Raw genomic sequence first — 18,998 nt, forward strand, 5'->3', positions numbered from 1 at the left:
AAAGTATGACACGTATGGCTTCACAATCACAAAATGTTTGAATGATTTAACCATGTTGTTTATATCTCTATAAAATGGGACATAATATAATAATAATATGCCATTTAGCAGACGCTTTTATCCAAAGCGACTTATAATCATGCGTGCATACATTTCAACGTATGAAAATATACCAAAAGCAAAACCATATTTTACAAATGAGCCCTATTATAATGACAGCTTTGCTTGATAAGTCACAACTGAGCCTATGCATTTGATGTATAGCTTAATAACTGGTGACATTTTCAGAGTAGAACATCAGTAGTCGTTCTTTTGGGGTTTTCTCCACAGGATGAACCATTTGTTGAGATTTCTGTTCATTTCATTATGTCCAACCCTTATTGAGAGGATGCAGGTTCTCATTCATGATGTAAGTCCCAAGATGCCTAAAACCTTGTAGAATCTGATTATTGGCCCAGTCCATTACTTTGATGAGTGTAAGGGGATCCAGTTCAATTTATCATTGACCGGGACTTTGTTCGAGTTGATTCCTGAGTAAATATAAGAGAAGTGTTTATATGTCCTAGCCTACTGTTTATCAATAGTTTAGAAAATGTATTTGTTCATTTGAGAATTAAATGGCCACACAGTCTTTAGTTTCATACTCACCACCATCAGATGGCCATTCTTTGCTCTGTAAATCATGGTCTCCTGGCCACTCTTGAAGTCAACAAACCCCTCTCTGCCCGGCTGGATGTCAAACTTTACACTGCAAATGACCACAGACATAATATATAACATTACGTTAATACCTTTGGCGACAGTTGGTATTTTTTTTAAAGACAAGTAACGAGTTGAACATAGGTCTTACCTGCCCTGGACTACTTTGATAAAATTGTGCTTGTTGGCCACCAGACACAACTTGGTCAAGGCCTCAAACAGGTAGTCACACTGCAGCACCAGGTCCCCCTGAGCAAATAGAAAATGCAACAATGGAAATGCACATGTTCTACTATTCTAGTTCTATCCATTCAGAAAAGAACCGGTGCAAAGCTTAATCATAGAAAAAACATTTGTGCACATCAATGAAAAGCTTTTTGAGCAGCCAACCTTTTGCTTGATATCCTCACATTGGACATGGAGGATCAGGAAGTTGTCACTCAGGTTGCTGACTGACACACCTGGAAGAACACCACCCAGATAATTAGAACAGTGGTTGAATTAACACAGTATACACACACAGACTATTCCATTGAAAGAGAAAAAACTTGACACATGCACACACATCTAGTCAGCTTTAATCCACACTCAGTGGTGCTAACCTTTGAGGTTGTTGAACTCGACCCGCTGTTTGATCTTGGCCTCCTCCACCAGGTAGGCTGCAGTTCCAGTGTAGATCAGCTGTCTGAAACGAGGCCTGAAGCCATTCCTGTCGTACTTCACCACAGGAACACTGTACTGTGGGAAGGTATGGAGCATACTTTAATTTGAACATTCAAGTTTATTTGAACTTTTACATAACTTATTTAGCTCTGTGTGTTTACCTTGATGCGTTCTTGCCTAATCATCTGGTAGACTTTAATGTGGATGTCTTCCTCACCTGACCAGATAACAATGCAACTGGTCAAATGACATAAATGCTGGTCATTATTATAAGAGGCACACAATTGGGCACATCATGCCTTACTTATCCTGGTGTCCATGAATGGTATGCCCACACTGTGAGGGTAGTTCTCTTTTCTTCCTTTGAATAAGGAACTGGTCATTCCTTTGATATGCAACTGTAAATGGGGTAAGCAAACACAATAGAGATATATAGAGGGATCAGTGAGGCCCTATAGTCAAATACAGTACACATATGCATTAAAGCACCCTGGCTTGTAGGGTAGGCCTACCTGTGCTTTCCTCTCTGTCATGATTCCGTGTACGTACTTCCGTACCATGTGCCTGGTGTAGAGTTTCCTCAACATCTGTGAGGCCTACAAGTACAAATGTATGTAATGAGTATACTCATTATACCATGACACACAGGTGTGCAGAACGAGGTTAGTATTCAAATACAGTCAATTCCCTATTGAGACTCGCCTCCTGCATAATGGGAGGAGGGGTTAGCCAGGTGTTCTTGTCCAGGACTGTTTTGGGTAGATTCTCCTTGAGCCGTGTGAGGTAGTTTTGCCTGACAAACGCCAGGTACTCTGTGTTGTCAACACAGGCTGGCTGATTTCTAGTCATGAAGCCCTTGATGAACCTACAAAATATAAGTACAAGATATTTGATTGGTGAGTTTTACGTCATTTCATTCTGTGTGGTAGATGTTGGACCTTTGTCTTTGGAAGTCTCTTCAGATTTTTGTCTCTTACCTCTTAATGACCTTGACAGCCCAGGCTCTCTTCTCCCTCTCTCTCCTGGCCTTCATGCCTCTCCAGCATGTCTCAATCTTTGTAGCTAACAAGACAACACAAGCTGATAAAGTTATCATAGACCTATGTATCATATTTGTTAAACTAGTTCCAAGGAAGTCAAAGTAGAGGCCTGTTGTGTCTCGTTCAGCAGTTACCTGCTTGTCTCTGTCTCATGTAGTCTCCCTTCACTCTGTAGCCTTTGTACTTTGCCTGGATCCTTGTAGCTTTAAGATAAAGAGGCATACATAAAACCTGACTTCAGAGGCAAATAGGTTCAATTTCTAACATCTTTGAAATAATCCAACGCCATTTAACAATCCAATTCCATAATTTTTGTAGTGATCTGTTGTTTGAAAGGCTTAAGCTAGAGCCAGGACCCACCCAGCTCATGCTTGCAGACCTCAAAGGCGTCTTCGGTGGCAAACAGAGTCCTGGGATGCCGGATAAAGATCTTGGTCCTTTTTTTGTGTCATGAAAGACAAGCCAGTGAGAAACAGCCAGACTGTGTATTACCAGGTGAACCCAACCCTACAATCCTGGAGAGCACCTCACCTTCCCATCTTGTACTCATCAGGCTTGTAGCCCAGGTGCTTGATCAGGCACTCCACCCCCTCTGCGGCTGTACCTTTCCAGTTAGGCCAGGTGTCTGGACACAGGGGCTTGTACCTGACAGGGACAACAGGAAACACCTGTGTTAAATAATATTGTTTAGAGAGCACCAGATCAACATACTGTAATGCAGCCATGTATCAGAGCAGTTTGTGCTGGACAGAGCAACTGCACATGATCTACAGAACTGTGAAGTGCAGGTTGTGTTGACCTCTGCAGGAAGATCTCATATCTCCGGCGGTAAGCAAAGCCGGCCCGTCTGACCCTCAAGTGCTCCATCAGCCCCAGGTACTTCACCTGGTGTCTCACCAACACATCGTCAAAGCGCCCTGCACGAGGCGAGAGAGAGGTCACAAGGCTACAGGCATCAGGTCATGCACTATGAATGAATGCACCAAGTAACACGTTGTAGGGCATGCATTGGTCAAGTCCATTAGGGAAGGTTCCGTTTGGTGTAATGGCTGTACTGAGTATGTAGGTTTGTAGGGCTTTGGCAAATAGACTACCGTACTGTATGTGTGGGTGGTAGTTAAGGTTTATAGATGAGGCCTCACCTGGCTGCTTGCCTTCATTAGGCTTCATACAGCGGACGTACCAGGGCTCTTTAGACATGAGGATCTCAGTCAGGCCTACCAGACTGCTCTTAAACTGAGTGGCCACCTGAGGAGACAGGGGATTAACATGCAAGCTTATGGGAAGATCAGATCACCATACACACATAACAGTAAAGGATGGGTTTGTTTCTAATTCACTTTGGTGGATCATTTGTCATCAGAAAGTCTCTTTACTGTTTCAGGTCTCTTCTTGCTGTCCGGCTCAGTGGTGGGAAAGCAGTGTTTAACAATGGCATTCTTAGACTGGCGCATAACCTGAAGGTGGAAAATCTCTCAGTTAAATCTCTCAGGATGAAAGATAAAGAACTAGTTTCTTTTCAAAACCAAGAGGCAGTAGAACAAACACTCCCATTGTCCTCCCTCTTAAAAGTCCTGTCAGTCTATCCCAAAGCAATGCTTAACAATCAGCTCCTCTATAATTCACAGGTGTGCTTAACAATGAATAATACAGCAGTTGGCAGGATGTAGATTCCGGACCACAGCAGTGCCAGTGAGAGCCCTGGGCATACTTACCTCTTTAATGTTCCTGTACAGGAGATCATTATTTTTGTCCAGGAATCCTGGAAAACAGAGAGGTATGGTTGAGAGTAAACTGAAAAAGACTGCCAACACTTTATGTCAGTGAGACAGAAAGTGATGAGAACTGGGGGCGACTCTTGAGACATATTTGGCTTACTGAAACAATATCAAAGAGACACATTAGAGAGACAAATATGGAGAGCAGTATACAGAAACTGTGTGAGAGGAAGGGTATATTACGTTGTGGAACTCATTTCTCACCGACCACACAGTATGTGACTTCCCCTGCGTAGTGTAAGAGGCGGAAGTCTCCTCGTTCCAGAGTCTTCCGGGTCTTCTGGTCAGCCAGCTTGTGTCTGCAGGATGTGGACAGAGAGAAGAGGATGTTCTAGTCAGGTGTTACAGAGGCAGACCGTGACCCCTCCATCCTCATCTGTCAGCTGGGGAGCTCAGCTTTATCCAATAGGTCTTGTTTGAAATGTATTACTGTGCTACAGTATCCAAACACTGCCTCACTCACGTGACGAAATGGGGGTGACCTCCCATCTTCTCCTCCAGCTTCTCCAGGAAGGTCATGTCTGTGGCCTCTCCCGGACGTAGACACTCCTCGTCCTAGTGGAAATGAAACTGAACATAAGCGCTAAACCAATCCAAAGATATCGTGTCTGACTACATTTCAATCTGACTGTCAGTAAATCAGTCAACCAGTCAGTCTACAGTATCTACATACTAGCACTGAAATGATGCCTTTGAATTTCTCCTCCACCAGGTCACAGATGATCTTGTTGTTGAAGTATGGCACTGGCTCCCACTGAAAAACAACAATACAAAACATGAAGCTGTGTAGCCCATTACATCAGATTTGTAGCCCAGTCCAAACCAGATTTGAGTAGAGGAGGAGCATTTACGTCAATCCCCTCCATCTCGTACTCCTCCTGCTCTGACTTCAGGGTGAGCTGGATGAAGAGCTGCTGCAGTTTCTCGTTACAGTAGTTGATGCAGAACTGCTCAAAGCTGAAATATATAGAGACAAGTCATTAGGCTCATAATTTCAGACACTCAAAAATGTCACTGTCAAATCAAATTATATCACATGCGCCGAATACAACAGGTGTTGACCAACTGCGTCTCCCCTCACCTGTTCATTTTGAACACCTCAAACCCATAGATGTCAAGCAGACCAATCACTGTCTTCCTGGAGGAATCCTACATGGACGCACAATATCAGTCAGCCTCCTATATTACTGTCTTCCTACTTACTGTATATCCTATACTTGTTAGCAGTGTCATGATTGGTTAGATGTCGTTTTGGACCAGGACATCATCACTCTTATTGGTGGAACACTGAAAAAGGTCACTCACCTTGTTTGCTAAAGACTCATTGAGCTTGTTAACCAGCCAGGTGAAGGTGCGGCCATAGATGGCTTTGGCTAGAGCGTCCCTGGCGTATACTGCATGGTCAACGGTGAAGGGACTGAGCAACTGACCAGCACAACAGACAAACCACAGAGATTGGCTTTCAAGAGACAGGTTGCACATTTACTGTGATGGCATGAAGTTCTATGAATGAGCCCAAAAATCTTCCTCACCTCTTCTGACCTGGCCTCAATCTTCCTGTGGGTCAAACCCACCTGTATCACCTGTGCAGGAATGCCCAGCAACTACACAGCAGAGAAACAACCAATCACACATCACCAAATACTCTAATTGAAAAGGGATTTAACTTAATCTGAAAAGTTGCCATAATGTCTGAAAAGGGAGAGTACTTAGGTCGTTTTCTGTGATTTGTATACTGCTAAATAGAGTGACTGTCCATTAGTTTGTAGTTTGCTGTCAGAAGTGTCTCACCTTGGACAGCCAATGTATCTCTGGACTGTTGTTGAGAGTGGCGTATCCCTGTGAGTCAGCCACAAACTTAACATTTCCCAGGTGAAGTACGCTAGCAATGATTGCAAACAGGCTCTACATTATGGGCAAGAGAAGACACCGGTCATAAGTGATACATTTTTCTTATGATAAGTGATATGATCTGTTCACTTTTCAGTCTCTGATGGTAGTGTAGAGAGATTAGGACTCACCTCTATATTGCTCTCACTGAACTCTATGACACTGAGTGCTTTCCGTACCATCTTCCAGTCACTCTTGTCGTTGATTGAGCTGACTTTGGCACATTCCCCCTGGGTGAGACAGGAGATAATATCCAGATGATAATGGCCCACTCCATGGAATCACTGATTCTTTGCCTCTTTAATACATACTCATACTGTTCAATTGTAAAGGTCCTGTACCAGGTAACTGTAGCGTTGATAGGTTACCTCTCCCAACTGTACCAGGTAACTGTAGCGTTGATAGGTTACCTCTCCCAACTGTACCAGGTAACTGTAGCGTTGATAGGTTACCTCTCCCAACTGTACCAGGTAACTACAGCGTTGATAGGTTACCTCTCCCAACTGTACCAGGTAACTACAGCATTGATAGGTTACCTCTCCCAACTGTACCAGGTAACTGTAGCGTTGATAGGTTACCTCTCCCAACTGTACCAGGTAACTGTAGCGTTGATAGGTTACCTCTCCCAACTGTACCAGGTAACTACAGCATTGATAGGTTACCTCTCCCACCTGTACCAGGTAACTGTAGTGTTGATAGGTTACCTCTCCCAACTGTACCAGGTAACTACAGCATTGATAGGTTACCTCTCCCACCTGTACCAGGTAGCTATAGTGTTGATAGATTACCTCTCCCACCTGTACCAGGTAACTGTAGTGTTGATAGGTTACCTCTCCCACCTGTACCAGGTAGCTATAGTGTTGATAGGTTACCTCTCCCACCTGTACCAGGTAACTGTAGTGCTGATAGGTTACCTCTCCCACCTGTACCAGGTAACTGTAGTGCTGATAGGTTACCTCTCCCACCTGTACCAGGTAACTGTAGTGTTGATAGGTTACCTCTCCCAACTGTACCAGGTAACTACAGCATTGATAGGTTACCTCTCCCACCTGTACCAGGTAACTGTAGTGTTGATAGGTTACCTCTCCCAACTGTACCAGGTAACTACAGCATTGATAGGTTACCTCTCCCACCTGTACCAGGTACAGTGGGGAAAAAAAGTATTTAGTCAGCCACCAATTGTGCAAGTTCTCCCACTTAAAAAGATGAGAGAGGCCTGTAATTTTCATCATATGTACACGTCAACTATGACAGACAAAATGAGAAAAACAATTCCAGAAAATCACATTGTAGGATTTTTAATGAATTTATTTGCAAATTATGGTGGAAAATAAGTATTTGGTCACCTACAAACAAGCAAGATTTCTGGCTCTCACAGACCTGTAACTTCTTCTTTAAGAGGCTCCTCTGTCCTCCACTCGTTACCTGTATTAATGGCACCTGTTTGAACTTGTTATCAGTATAAAAGACACCTGGTCACAACCTCAAACAGTCACACTCCAAACTCCACTATGGCCAAGACCAAAGAGCTGTCAAAGGACACCAGAAACAAAATTGTAGACCTGCACCAGGCTGGGAAGACTGAATCTACAATAGGTAAGCAGCTTGGTTTGAAGAAATCAACTATGGGAGCAATTATTAGGAAATGGAAGACATACAAGACCACTGATAATGTCCCTCGATCTGGGGCTCCACGCAAGATCTCACCCCGTGGGGTCAAAATGATCACAAGAATGGTGAGCAAAAATCCCAAAACCACACGGGGGGACCTAGTGAATGACCTGCAGAGAGCTGGGACCAAAGTAACAAAGCCTACCATCAGTAACACACTACGCCGCCAGGGACTCAAATCCTGCAGTGTCAGACGGGTCCCCCTGCTTAAGCCAGTACATGTCCAGGCCCGTCTGAAGTTTGCTAGAGTGCATTTGGATGATCCAGAAGAGGATTGGGAGAATGTCATATGGTCAGATGAAACCAAAATATAACTTTTTGGTAAAAACTCAACTCGTCGTGTTTGGAGGACAAAGAATGCTGAGTTGCATCCAAAGAACACCATACCTACTGTGAAGCATGGGGGTGGAAACATCATGCTTTGGGGCTGTTTTTCTGCAAAGGGACCAGGACGACTGATCCGTGTAAAGGAAAGAATGAATGGGGCCATGTATCATGAGATTTTTTAGTGAAAACCTCCTTCCATCAGCAAGGGCATTGAAGATGAAACGTGGCTGGGTCTTTCAGTATGACAATGATCCCAAACACACCGTCCGGGCATCGAAGGAGTGGCTTCGTAAGAAGCATTTCAAGGTCCTGGAGTGGCCTAGCCAGTCTCCAGATCTCAACTCCATAGAAAATATTTGGAGGGAGTTGAAAGTCCATGTTGCCCAGCGACAGCCCCAAAACATCACTGCTCTAGAGAAGATCTGCATGGAGGAATGGGCCAAAATACCAGCAACAGTGTGTGAAGACCTTGTGAAGACTTACAGAAATCATTTGACCTGTGTCATTGCCAACAAAGGGTATATAACAAAGTATTGAGAAACTTTTGTTATTGACCAAATACTTATTTTCCACCATAATTTGCAAATAAATTCATAAAAAATCCTACAATGTGATTTTCTGGAATTATTTTTCTCATTTTGTCTGTCATAGTTGACGTGTACCTATGATGAAAATTACAGGCCTCTCTCATCTTTTTAAGTGGGAGAACTTGCACAATTGGTGGCTGACTAAATACTTTTTTTCCCCACTGTAGCTATAGTGTTGATAGGTTACCTCTCCCACCTGTACCAGGTAACTGTAGTGTTGATAGGTTACCTCTCCCACCTGTACCAGGTAGCTATAGTGTTGATAGGTTACCTCTCCCACCTGTACCAGGTAACTGTAGTGCTGATAGGTTACCTCTCCCACCTGTACCAGGTAGCTATAGTGTTGACAGTTCCTCTCCAGACCCAGCCAGCGTAGCATGTCCTCCTCTCCTCCCTCCACTAGCTGGTAGAAGATGTGGAAGTTTCTCTCTCCATGGTTCTGATGTACCACCCGGGACTTCTCCAGTAGATAACTGAGGATGTGGCCACCAACAGCTCCCCCCTAGATCATTAAATATCTAACAGTGATTGACGTACTGATGTTTGATATTCCTCTGATGTTTTACTATGGGAATGCTGTGCTCAACGTCTTGACACTTACCATGTGATCAAACTGAATATCCATGTACTTCCCAAAGCGGCTTGAGTTGTCATTCTTCAGGGTTTTGGCATTTCCGAAAGCCTTAGAGAGGTACAGACTGTATTATCAGTCATTGTATTTGTAAATGGCAGTGTGCAAACAATGTTAATTTCTCATGTCGTGTTTGCTCTACTATGCTATTCACCTCGAGCACAGGGTTGGAGAGCAGCAGTCGGTCTCGGACGTTGTCCAGCAGTTTGGTACTGGGGCAGCTGACAGCGTAGAACTGCAGGATCTTCTTGGAGGCCTCCGTCTTCCCTGCTCCACTCTCCCCTGAGATCAAGATGAAGTGGTTGTTGGTCTCTGTTAACATGGTGCGGTAGACATTGTCTGCCAGGGCGTAGCTGAAAGGGAGGGCAATTGAACAGGTTCAATAACACTGCTGATGGATATAGATAGATTGGCAGCACTCTATTTCATATCTTGTGACGCACACATACAAGCACACACACGTTATACACGTACACAAATGCAACTTACACGTGGGGTGGAAGCTCAAAGAAGTTGACGCCCATGTAAATATCCATCTGCTTCTTGGTGTAGATTCCCAGCTCTTTGTAGGGGTTGACTGACACTAAGAGCGTACCAATGTAGGTCTGTGGGAAATGTATTAGAATTGGATGAGAGATGGATGCCTCACTGCATGGGTGCAACGAGAATGTGCTGTGCTTGTTATCTACAGTGTGAGTAATTATCAGACATGGCCTTACAGAAAGTAAGGTAGCTCACCCTGTGGCTGTACTTACAGCACAGTAGCTGCTGTTTCAGCAGAACAAAGTGCCAGTTCAATTAGGGGAGAAACACTGTGTTCTCCCTGGCGTCTTGAGGTAGGGTGGCTTTTTGGCTGAAAGGAAGGCTATGTGATAGCTCCGGACTGTGTAGGGGATAGACTCACGTAAATGAGGTTCTCGTTGAAGCGTTTCCTCAAGTTGTCCAGGACGGCACTCTCACTGGTGTAGGCGTCCAGCAAAACAAAATCCTGGATGCCCACGCGATCCCGGGCTGTAAGGGTACCCTCCATGTCCCGGAGGATCCGGTTACAGCGCTCCTCCAGGCTCTGACCAATCAGAGACAGGGTCCAGGATGGTTACATTGATATCTTATAGCTGTGCAAATGCCCCAGAAGCACAACACAACAACACTGTCACAAATCTCATCAAGACATGACAGCTGTAAACGTTTATTTACGACAAACCAGATTAGATGTTCCACATCTTCCAGCATAACTTATCTGCTGTATTATTTTCAGATATACACAACATGTTTACAATCGCGTGTTTTTCATATTAGTGGTGTTTTAACAGCAATAACTCAAGGAACCTTTCACTGCCTAATGTCCTGTTCCTCTGTGTCCTGTTTCCTTGTAGTTATCTGCATCTGTCAGGTCTGATGCCGTGCCATGCAGTGCTCACTGACACACACACTCTCACACACACACAGACAATCTAGCCCTAAACCAGTTAATTTACTCTCAATCTGCCCTCATCTCTGGCCCTCCATTCACTTCCACTCAGAGTGTGTGGTGGCCTTGACCACATCCTCTCAGCACAGATAGGAGGTCAGTTTAGGGATCCCTATCTAATCTACTTCCATGTTCCTCAAGGAGCAATCAGTCTCTTGTCACTGATACACACGTCCCCCTCCCCACACATCTATAGGGCAGACTCCACCCTGTCATTTACCCCAACAGCAGGGTCAAAAGACCAACTCTAAAGATGTTGCACTGAAATCAACTCCTAGAAAATGCAAATAATGCTATCCCAATGATAGTGTACAATGCTATTGTGCTTCCATAATGTATATACTGAACAGAAGGCACAGTGTACCGACATGGAATAAAATTGTTGCTGAAGTTTTGTATCCCAAACAAATGAGCTCTTGGACAACAATATGCATCAGGTAACATTATCAGTCAGATCTGTGCTCCTTAATTACAGTGCTATGAAAGTACCATCCAGAATATTTGAATGCTCCACCGGTTTGGCTCACAACAGTGCCAAGTTAACCTGGTCCCAAGGTCCCATGGTATCGTAATTGATATCCACAACAATCCACCCTCAGGGTGACTGCAATTTTGAAATGTACAACTTAAACACTGCCATACACAAAATGTATCTTAATATATATTTTTCTTTACAAAGATTTTAAAAGTAGCTAAGTCCCTACCTTGAGTGAAAGAAAGTCCTCTGTCTCAGACTGCTGTGAGCTTCAATCCCTTTTTATACTGAACATCTGGGTTTATTTAGGGAAAGGACAGTATGGCAGGAAACATTGACATATTGCCCCCTCCATTTCCACCAATAGGAAGCCATCAATAATGTAAAAAGTGAGCGAGAAAGGAAGCAGAAGTGATAGTAAGTGTGTACGTGCATGTGTATGTGGAGTCACGTGTATAACTTTATTACTTACTAAGTCTTAAATAAAACTGTCAGCTTACTTTATGACATAAAGGTGAGAAAGACAGCTCCATGTATAGTGATGACTGGACTGTTCTAAGGCTGCTCTCTCCAAATCCCTTTACACCAAATTACCCCGTTGTCCTGCTTAGCAAAGCACTGGATGTCAATCTCCCTCTGGACTCTTATTTATAGGGGAAACAGGGCTATTTTCAGCCCCACTTACAGGAAAGCAACACTACCAGTCCCAGTTACCAGGTGGAAGATGGGCCAAGGGCACCAACACACAAGGCGATTCATCACTTTTTAAATTGTTTTCATCGTGGTTTCCTGATGCCATTTCCCTAGGGAAGGCCATCTCAGTCTCTGGACTGGAACCCCATTGAAAACCTGTGGTTTGAATTGAAAAGGGCAGTCCATAAGCGCAGACGAAGGATATTAAGGATTTGGAAAGATTTTGTATGAAGGAATGGTCTAAGATCCCTCCCAATGTGTTCTCCAATCTCATAATTTTTTTAGAAAAAGGCTCTGTGCCATTATCCTCGCAAGGGGAGGGTGCTGGAGTCTTGAAAACAGGGGTGCCAATAATTTTGACCCCTATCCTTTTTGAGATAAAAAAATATTCCTTGTTAAACACAATCTCTTTCTCTGAGCAATTGTATTACTATAAAATAATATCGTTTTCATTTTTTTTTTGCATACAATATAGCTTAGTATTTGTATGATTTCTTTTATACTGTTTTTTTTGCTCATCTTTATCAAGAGTGCCAATCATTTCGGAGGTGACTGTACGTCATGCGTGTCTTCTAAGCTTCAGTGAGCTACAGTGAATAGTTTACTAGGAGCCGTGTGGTAAATGTCCGGGCATGAGTTAAAAGTTCATTTGAGATCCAGAGGCACACACCCAGGCTCCCACCATGCTACCTGAAGACATATCCCACTGTGCACAGACTTCAGTTCGTCTAGTTTTGATATACATTTGGTTGACAACAACTAACGTGAATTCAACGTGAAATCAACCAAGAATGTCACCATGCCATTGGATTTAGGTTAAAAGGTGGTTGAAAAAAAGACTAAATTCCCTTACACTTATTCCTTTTTGCAAATCCAATCAGGTTTCCACATTGATTCAACGTCATCACATTGATTTATTTTGTTGAAATGACGTGGAAACAACGTTGATTGAACCAGTTTTTGCCCAGTGGGATAAGGCTAAAGCTGCCTAAAACTAGCCCTCCATTATGTATTTCTGAAAACACAGGGGGGCGGAGGAGTGCTAAAAACTTCTTCAATCCACTCCTCTGAGAAAAAACTCAAATCTCCTCTTCCAACCCCCATTCTCCCACCCTCTCCCTAGCCTGGCACAGGAACTGTCAAAGCTTACATGGTTGCCAGCTCTGCAACACTGAAAACCTCTTTTATACAATTCTATAGTACTTTTTTCCCTGAACTGCAAGAAAGGCTTTTTAAATGTTCTGTTAAGTTGAGAAAACATCCATAAAAAGATAATCATTTATATCAAATTATCACACAATGCTCCTCCCGTCCCTCTTGCATGTGAAAAGCATTTTTGGTCGTGTGAATAAAAAGATGGTGGAAAACTTTTTAAAGAGCAGTCTACAATCCATTACACACATTCAGCCAGTATATCTATTCAGTAATTATTCATTAGAACACATTCAACGTCACAGTCAATTTCACACTCGGCAGTCAAAACACAAAAGATATTTGGCCTATTTAATGCAAGGAGGGCAATGCTGGGCGCAACGATGAAGCAAGAGGAAGAGCAACAGGAGATGTGGGTGAGGGTTGGGGGGGGGCATGTTAGTCTAATCTGTGAACCCCAAAAGCAAGTCCTTCATAAGACAAGGAACAGACTTTAAAGATAAGTAATGGTCTCTATAGTTATCATGAGGAAAAAAACATGGAAACTCATTTTTTGTCTGATTTAATTACTATTGAATTGTTACTCCAATCCTCAAGGAAAGAGGGTAACTGGGTTAGGGATGTGGAAGGGGTGGGGGGTTGATTTCTCCCACCTCCAAGACACTCTTTATTTTGCACTCTCTTCCCCTCCACCATCCCTCCCTCCAATCTCTGCCCAGTTCATCATGAAGTTAAACCAATGAGACAAGTGAACAATATCATTGAAGGCGCCCCATTTGAGATGTCAGAATCAATCTGACAATACAGAAAGTCCCTTTCTCCCCTCCTTAGCACAAACATTGGAACTGGAGCCTTCTTATCCACACTGAAAGTGAGAATGTCTTCACATTCCATTCTGTGCGTGCGCGAGAAAGAGTTTCTCTAGGCACTTGTGTTTGACACACTCTAAATCGCTGACAACGGAAGAACCATCCAATTATATACAGTTGAAGTCGGAAGTTTACATACACCTTAGCCAAATACATTTAAACTCAGTTTTTCACAATTCCTGACATTTAATCCTAGTAAAAATGCCCTGTCTTAGGTCAGTTAGGATCACCACTTTATTATAAGAATGTGAAATGTCAGAATAATAGTAGAGAGAATGATTTATTTCAGCTTTTATTTCTTTCATCACATTCCCAGTGGGTCAGAAGTTTACATACACTCAATTAGTATTTGGTAGCATTGCCTTTAAATTGTTTAACTTGGGTCAAACGTTTCGGGTAGCCTTCCACAAGCTTCCCACAATAAGTTGGGTGAATTCTGGCCCATTCCTCCTGACAGAGCTGGTGTAACTGAGTCAGGTTGTAGGCCTCCTTGCTCGCACACGCTTTTTCAGTTCTGAGAACACATTTTCTATAGGATTGAGGTAAGGGCTTTGTGATGGCCACTCCAATACCTTGACTTTGTTGTCCTTAAGCCATTTTGCCACAACTTTGGAAGTATGCTTGGGGTCATTGTCCATTTGAAAGACTCATTTGCGACCAAGCTTTAACTTCTTGACTGATGTCTTGAGATGTTGCTTCAATATATCCACATAATTTTCCTTCCTCATGATGCCATCTATTTTGTGAAGTGCACCAGTCCCTCCTGCAGCAAAGCACCTCCACAGCATGATGCTGCCACCCCTGTTCTTCACGGTTGGGATGGTGTTCTTGGGCTTGCAAGCGACCCCCTTTTTCCTCCAAACATAACGATGGTCATTATGGCCAAACAGTTCTATTTTTGTTTCATCAGACCAGAGGACATTTCTCCAAAAAGTACGATCTTTGTCCCCATGTACAGTTGCAAACCGTAGTCTGGCTTTTTATGGCGGTTTTGGAGCAGTGGCTTCTTCCTTGCTGACAGGTTATGTCGAAATAGGACTCGTTTTACTGTGGATATAGATTATTTTGTACCTGTTTCCTCCAGCATCTTCACAAGTTGTTCTGGGATTGATTTGCACTTTTCGCACCAAAGTACATTAATCTCTAGGAGACAGAACGCATCTCCTTCCTGAGCGGTAAGACGGCTGTGTGGTCCCATGGTGTTTATACTTGCGTACTATTGTTTGTACAGATGAACGTGGTACCTTCAGGCGTTTGGGAATTGCTCCTAAGGATGAACCAGATTTGTGGACGTCTACATTTTTTTTGTTCGGAGGTCTTGGCTGATTTCTTTTGATTTCCCCATGATGTCAAGCAAAGAGGCACTGAGTTTGAAGGTAGGCCTTGAAATACATCCACAGGTACACCTCCAATTGACTCAAATGATGTAAATTAGCCTATCAGAAGCTTCTAAAGCCATGACATCATTTTCTGGAATTTTCCAAGCTGTTTAAAGGCACAGTGAATTTAGTGTATGTAAACTTCTGACCCACTGGAATTGTGATACAGTGAATTATAAGTGAAATAATCTGTCTGCAAACAATTGTTGGAAATATTAATTGTGTCATGCACAAAGTAGATGTCGTAACCGACTTGCCAAAACGATAGTTTGTTAACAAAAAATGTGTGGAATGGTTGAAAAAAGAGTTTTAATGACTCCAACCTAAGTGTATGTAAACTTCCGACTTCAACTGTACATTAAATTCATTATTTCCTTCCAAAGTGATATCAAGTTCGCACACTGCCCTGCTACACCTGACCACCCTGTACCAGGCCTAAAATACTGAACAGAGACAATTGCCCTGTGGTCAGGTTGCATGCCAGGCCTGACCCTGGCACTCCACCCATTGTTGGTGCTCTGTTGGCATCAGGCTGGGCAGGCCGGTGGCAAGGCAGAGATTACAGCCATTCAGGGGGAATCTGAGCTGAAAATCTGAGAACACTCGGCAGATGAGAAAATAACAACAGGCCAACCAGCATGGCCCAAGGACACGATCCATGTAAACTCATACATAGGAATACACACACACACACACACACACACACAGAGAGAGATAGATACACTTGCACAACACAGTTCTACTGTAATCTAGGAAACAGTGTCACCTAATGGTAATGGTACACAGGAGTCTTTTTTTTTTTAAAGGAGAGGATAATGAGAGTGGGAAGAAGTCTGAAACAGGTGATAACACACACAAAGAATGGAAAAGGATGTGGAGAGAAAAGGATGACACTCGTAAAGGCGGAAAATGAGCAACAAGATACCTAAATTTGATGGCAGGCTAAAACGGTACAGGAAAGCCTATCTGACCCAGCGGCCATCACCCGAGAGGCCAGCCCATTGTCCCAGGCTCTCCACTATGGCACAGGATCCTGTTACTCTGTCACAAAGTGGCCGTTAGGCTCCTGAAAGAGATAGCACTCCTCGTGCGTGGGCCACTGACTAACACCACACATCACATCACTCAGGGCAACAAACACACATTTAGGGGGCTCCAGGTGTCTAGAGAAACCTGGTATCACCTGTATCTCTTCATACAATGCTCCCTTTATATAGCTTCAATTATAGAGATTGGATAAAATACAGGGTACTATAATGCGGTAGAAAACAATATGAGTACCGTATATGTATTGCTATTAAAGATTTTAAAAAGTCTGGCAAAGGTTGAACCTTTAGGTGGTGGTCTTCATAACATTGGGTAAAAATCTATTTAGCATAAAATACCTTATCAATATGTTGTTCTAAACAGAGGAGAAACAAAAGCCCAGTTTATACCTTGTGCTAACATGGGTCCTTTTACCTGATCTGGTCTAATTTCTGATTGTGCCCACATTTCCAGAAATGTGTCTACACTATGTATGCATTGGTACCCTGTATAAGTCCCCTGTAGCTCAGTTGGTAGAGCATGGCGCTTGCAACGCCAGGGTTGTGGGTTCGTTTCCCACGGAGGGCTAGTATGAAAATGTATGCACTCACAAACTGTAAGTCGCTCTGGATAAGAGCGTCTGCTAAATGACTAAAATGTAAATGTACCAGATTTCCTGGTCCCTTTCCTTTATGCAAATTATTTCACAACTATTCTTTCAAAAGAATACTTATATATTTATTGTAAGACACATATTTATGTAATCAGTCAATGGTGCCACTTATCAATGATTTTAGTGTCTCACTACCTACGGAGGTGGACAGGATGATCTGATCACAATGTCTTTTGATTGTCTACACCTGTCAAAAAATGTGGGCACAATCAGAATGTGGACACGACAAAGGACGTAAGTTAGAACCAGGTATAAACAGGCTACACAGACACACAAAAAAACACACACCACAGTATTACCTCACTCATCTCCAAAGCCATGTGAGTCATGGTTGAATCGGTCTTGTAATGGATCAGATAGAATCCAAACAACGTTCAACTATCGTCCCAGAGTATGCAGTAGAGGTGGACTCTCGTCCTGGGGCTAGCAACTGAGCAGCACTCCCATTCTAGAGCCACTTTTAGCCTCTGGCGATTCAGATGCAGGTTTGTCCCTTTGACCGTATCACCTCACCGTCACACTGCTCTACCTCTGCTTTTCCTCTGTCCCTCTGACAGAACTGGCCAGGTTCTGGGGACCAGGGGAGGGGTTCAGTGGGGAGTGCCAATGTGTGGACTAGTACTTCCTGCTAAAGCGTCACTCCTGTCCTGTCCATAATGAGACCATAATGATATAGTTGGCTCTGGGAGCTCTAAGATAGTTAATCATTCATTAAGCCTAGGAAGGTCTCATTCAGCACATCACCTGAGCGTCCACGGACCCACAGAGTGTGTGTGTGTGTGTGTGTGTGTGTGTGTGTGTGTGTGTGTGTGTGTGCCTGCGTGAGTAACACAAGGATGCGGAAAGTCGATCTCCTCATCCTCCTCCTCGCACAAAATTACAGCACAGGTATTGTGTTACTGATCTTTGATTAGGCAGATACAATTCTGACTAATTACAAACCACTCATCACTGCCATGCTGAAGCTACAGTATCGGGCCAGTTGGGATGAAACTATTGTCCTTTCAGTGCATCTTACAGCTACTGTCAACACCAGCCTGTGCTGCAGTAAGAGGGCCATACAGTACTATGCTGGCTTTCCTGCTTAACCTTCATGTGTCAGAGAAACTCCTATTATGTATTCTAGTGGCTCTTATGTCATCTAAAAATATATATTTCAAGTTTGTTCTCATTTTCATTCAAACATATCATACATGATTTACCTAACCATAAATGAGTTATTGATCGACATTGCTATCCAGAATGATTATTTAAGAAAAAACAAAGTAGAGATGTTTGTATAACCTTCTCTATATCTTGTAGCTCAGTGCTAAGTGATGTGTTGGGTTGTGAAAGTCTTGCGGGCAGCAAAACATTGCCCTCTCATTCCGCCTGTTTAAAATTTAAAGTCAAGCATCCTGTAAAACATGAACAAAGGCATCTTGCATTACAGCCACATTGATTAAACAGAGAGGAGACATTCACAACAAAGAAGTTATATTTTAAAGCCACATAGCTTTTTAAAAGTAACCACTGCTCCAAATCAGAACAGAAGGGATTATTACCTTTCCAATCAATGTTACAGAGGCTTACATTCCCAGAGACTACTGTAACTTTTAAGTTAATTTATGGGCAACACTGAACCATTTTGAGCAGTTAATTTTCTCTTTGGTAACAGCCCCCTACCAAACACACCCACTAATATACTCACAATCACACCACACGTCCTGCCCCTTTAGCCTGTGGTGTGGCTTGTCTAGCCTTAACAAGCTTTGTGCTACCTACCCACAGCTCTCTGATTTAGCACGAGTCCCTGTAAAATCCAATTACACCAGAGTCAGCGGGTTGATTTTCCCATTACAGATTTCATGCTGAGTTTGAGGACTACGATTTGAAAACCCCACACATCAGCCCCCTTACCCCTCTCTCACACAAACTCTCCCTTTCTCTTCCTCCTGACACTTTATGTCTCTGTAATGGGAGGAACAAGAGGTA

General features: G+C 43.2%; 1 protein-coding gene across 2 annotated transcripts; it reads right to left on the reverse strand.

Annotated features, from left to right (window-relative positions):
• Positions 1-46: 46 nt before the first annotated feature.
• LOC311127853 (unconventional myosin-Ih-like) lies at positions 47-11,471 on the reverse strand. 2 transcript variants are annotated; one of them, XM_084159744.1, is made up of 32 exons: positions 11,462-11,471; positions 10,191-10,352; positions 9,776-9,891; positions 9,441-9,639; positions 9,257-9,337; positions 8,978-9,157; positions 6,202-6,300; positions 5,972-6,085; positions 5,713-5,784; positions 5,486-5,605; positions 5,262-5,329; positions 5,032-5,137; positions 4,854-4,934; positions 4,644-4,735; positions 4,385-4,479; positions 4,118-4,164; positions 3,779-3,859; positions 3,545-3,650; positions 3,202-3,319; positions 2,934-3,047; positions 2,763-2,839; positions 2,537-2,605; positions 2,340-2,424; positions 2,065-2,227; positions 1,875-1,958; positions 1,667-1,760; positions 1,524-1,579; positions 1,302-1,437; positions 1,090-1,160; positions 851-948; positions 649-748; positions 47-530 (listed from the first exon to the last, which is right to left on the reverse strand). In XM_084159744.1, the coding sequence occupies exons 2-32, from the start codon at positions 10,314-10,316 to the stop codon at positions 492-494; spliced, it is 3,087 nt and encodes a 1,028-aa protein (XP_084015870.1). In that variant the 5' UTR covers positions 10,317-10,352; positions 11,462-11,471; the 3' UTR covers positions 47-491. The 2 variants fall into 2 exon arrangements, with proteins under 2 accessions (XP_084015870.1, XP_084015869.1); XM_084159743.1 differs by having other exon boundaries at positions 8,969-9,157.
• Positions 11,472-18,998: the final 7,527 nt, after the last annotated feature.

The sequence above is a fragment of the Coregonus lavaretus genome, assembly GCF_964263955.1.
Source record: "Coregonus lavaretus genome assembly, chromosome: 4".
NCBI classification, from domain to species: Eukaryota; Metazoa; Chordata; class Actinopteri; order Salmoniformes; family Salmonidae; genus Coregonus; species Coregonus lavaretus.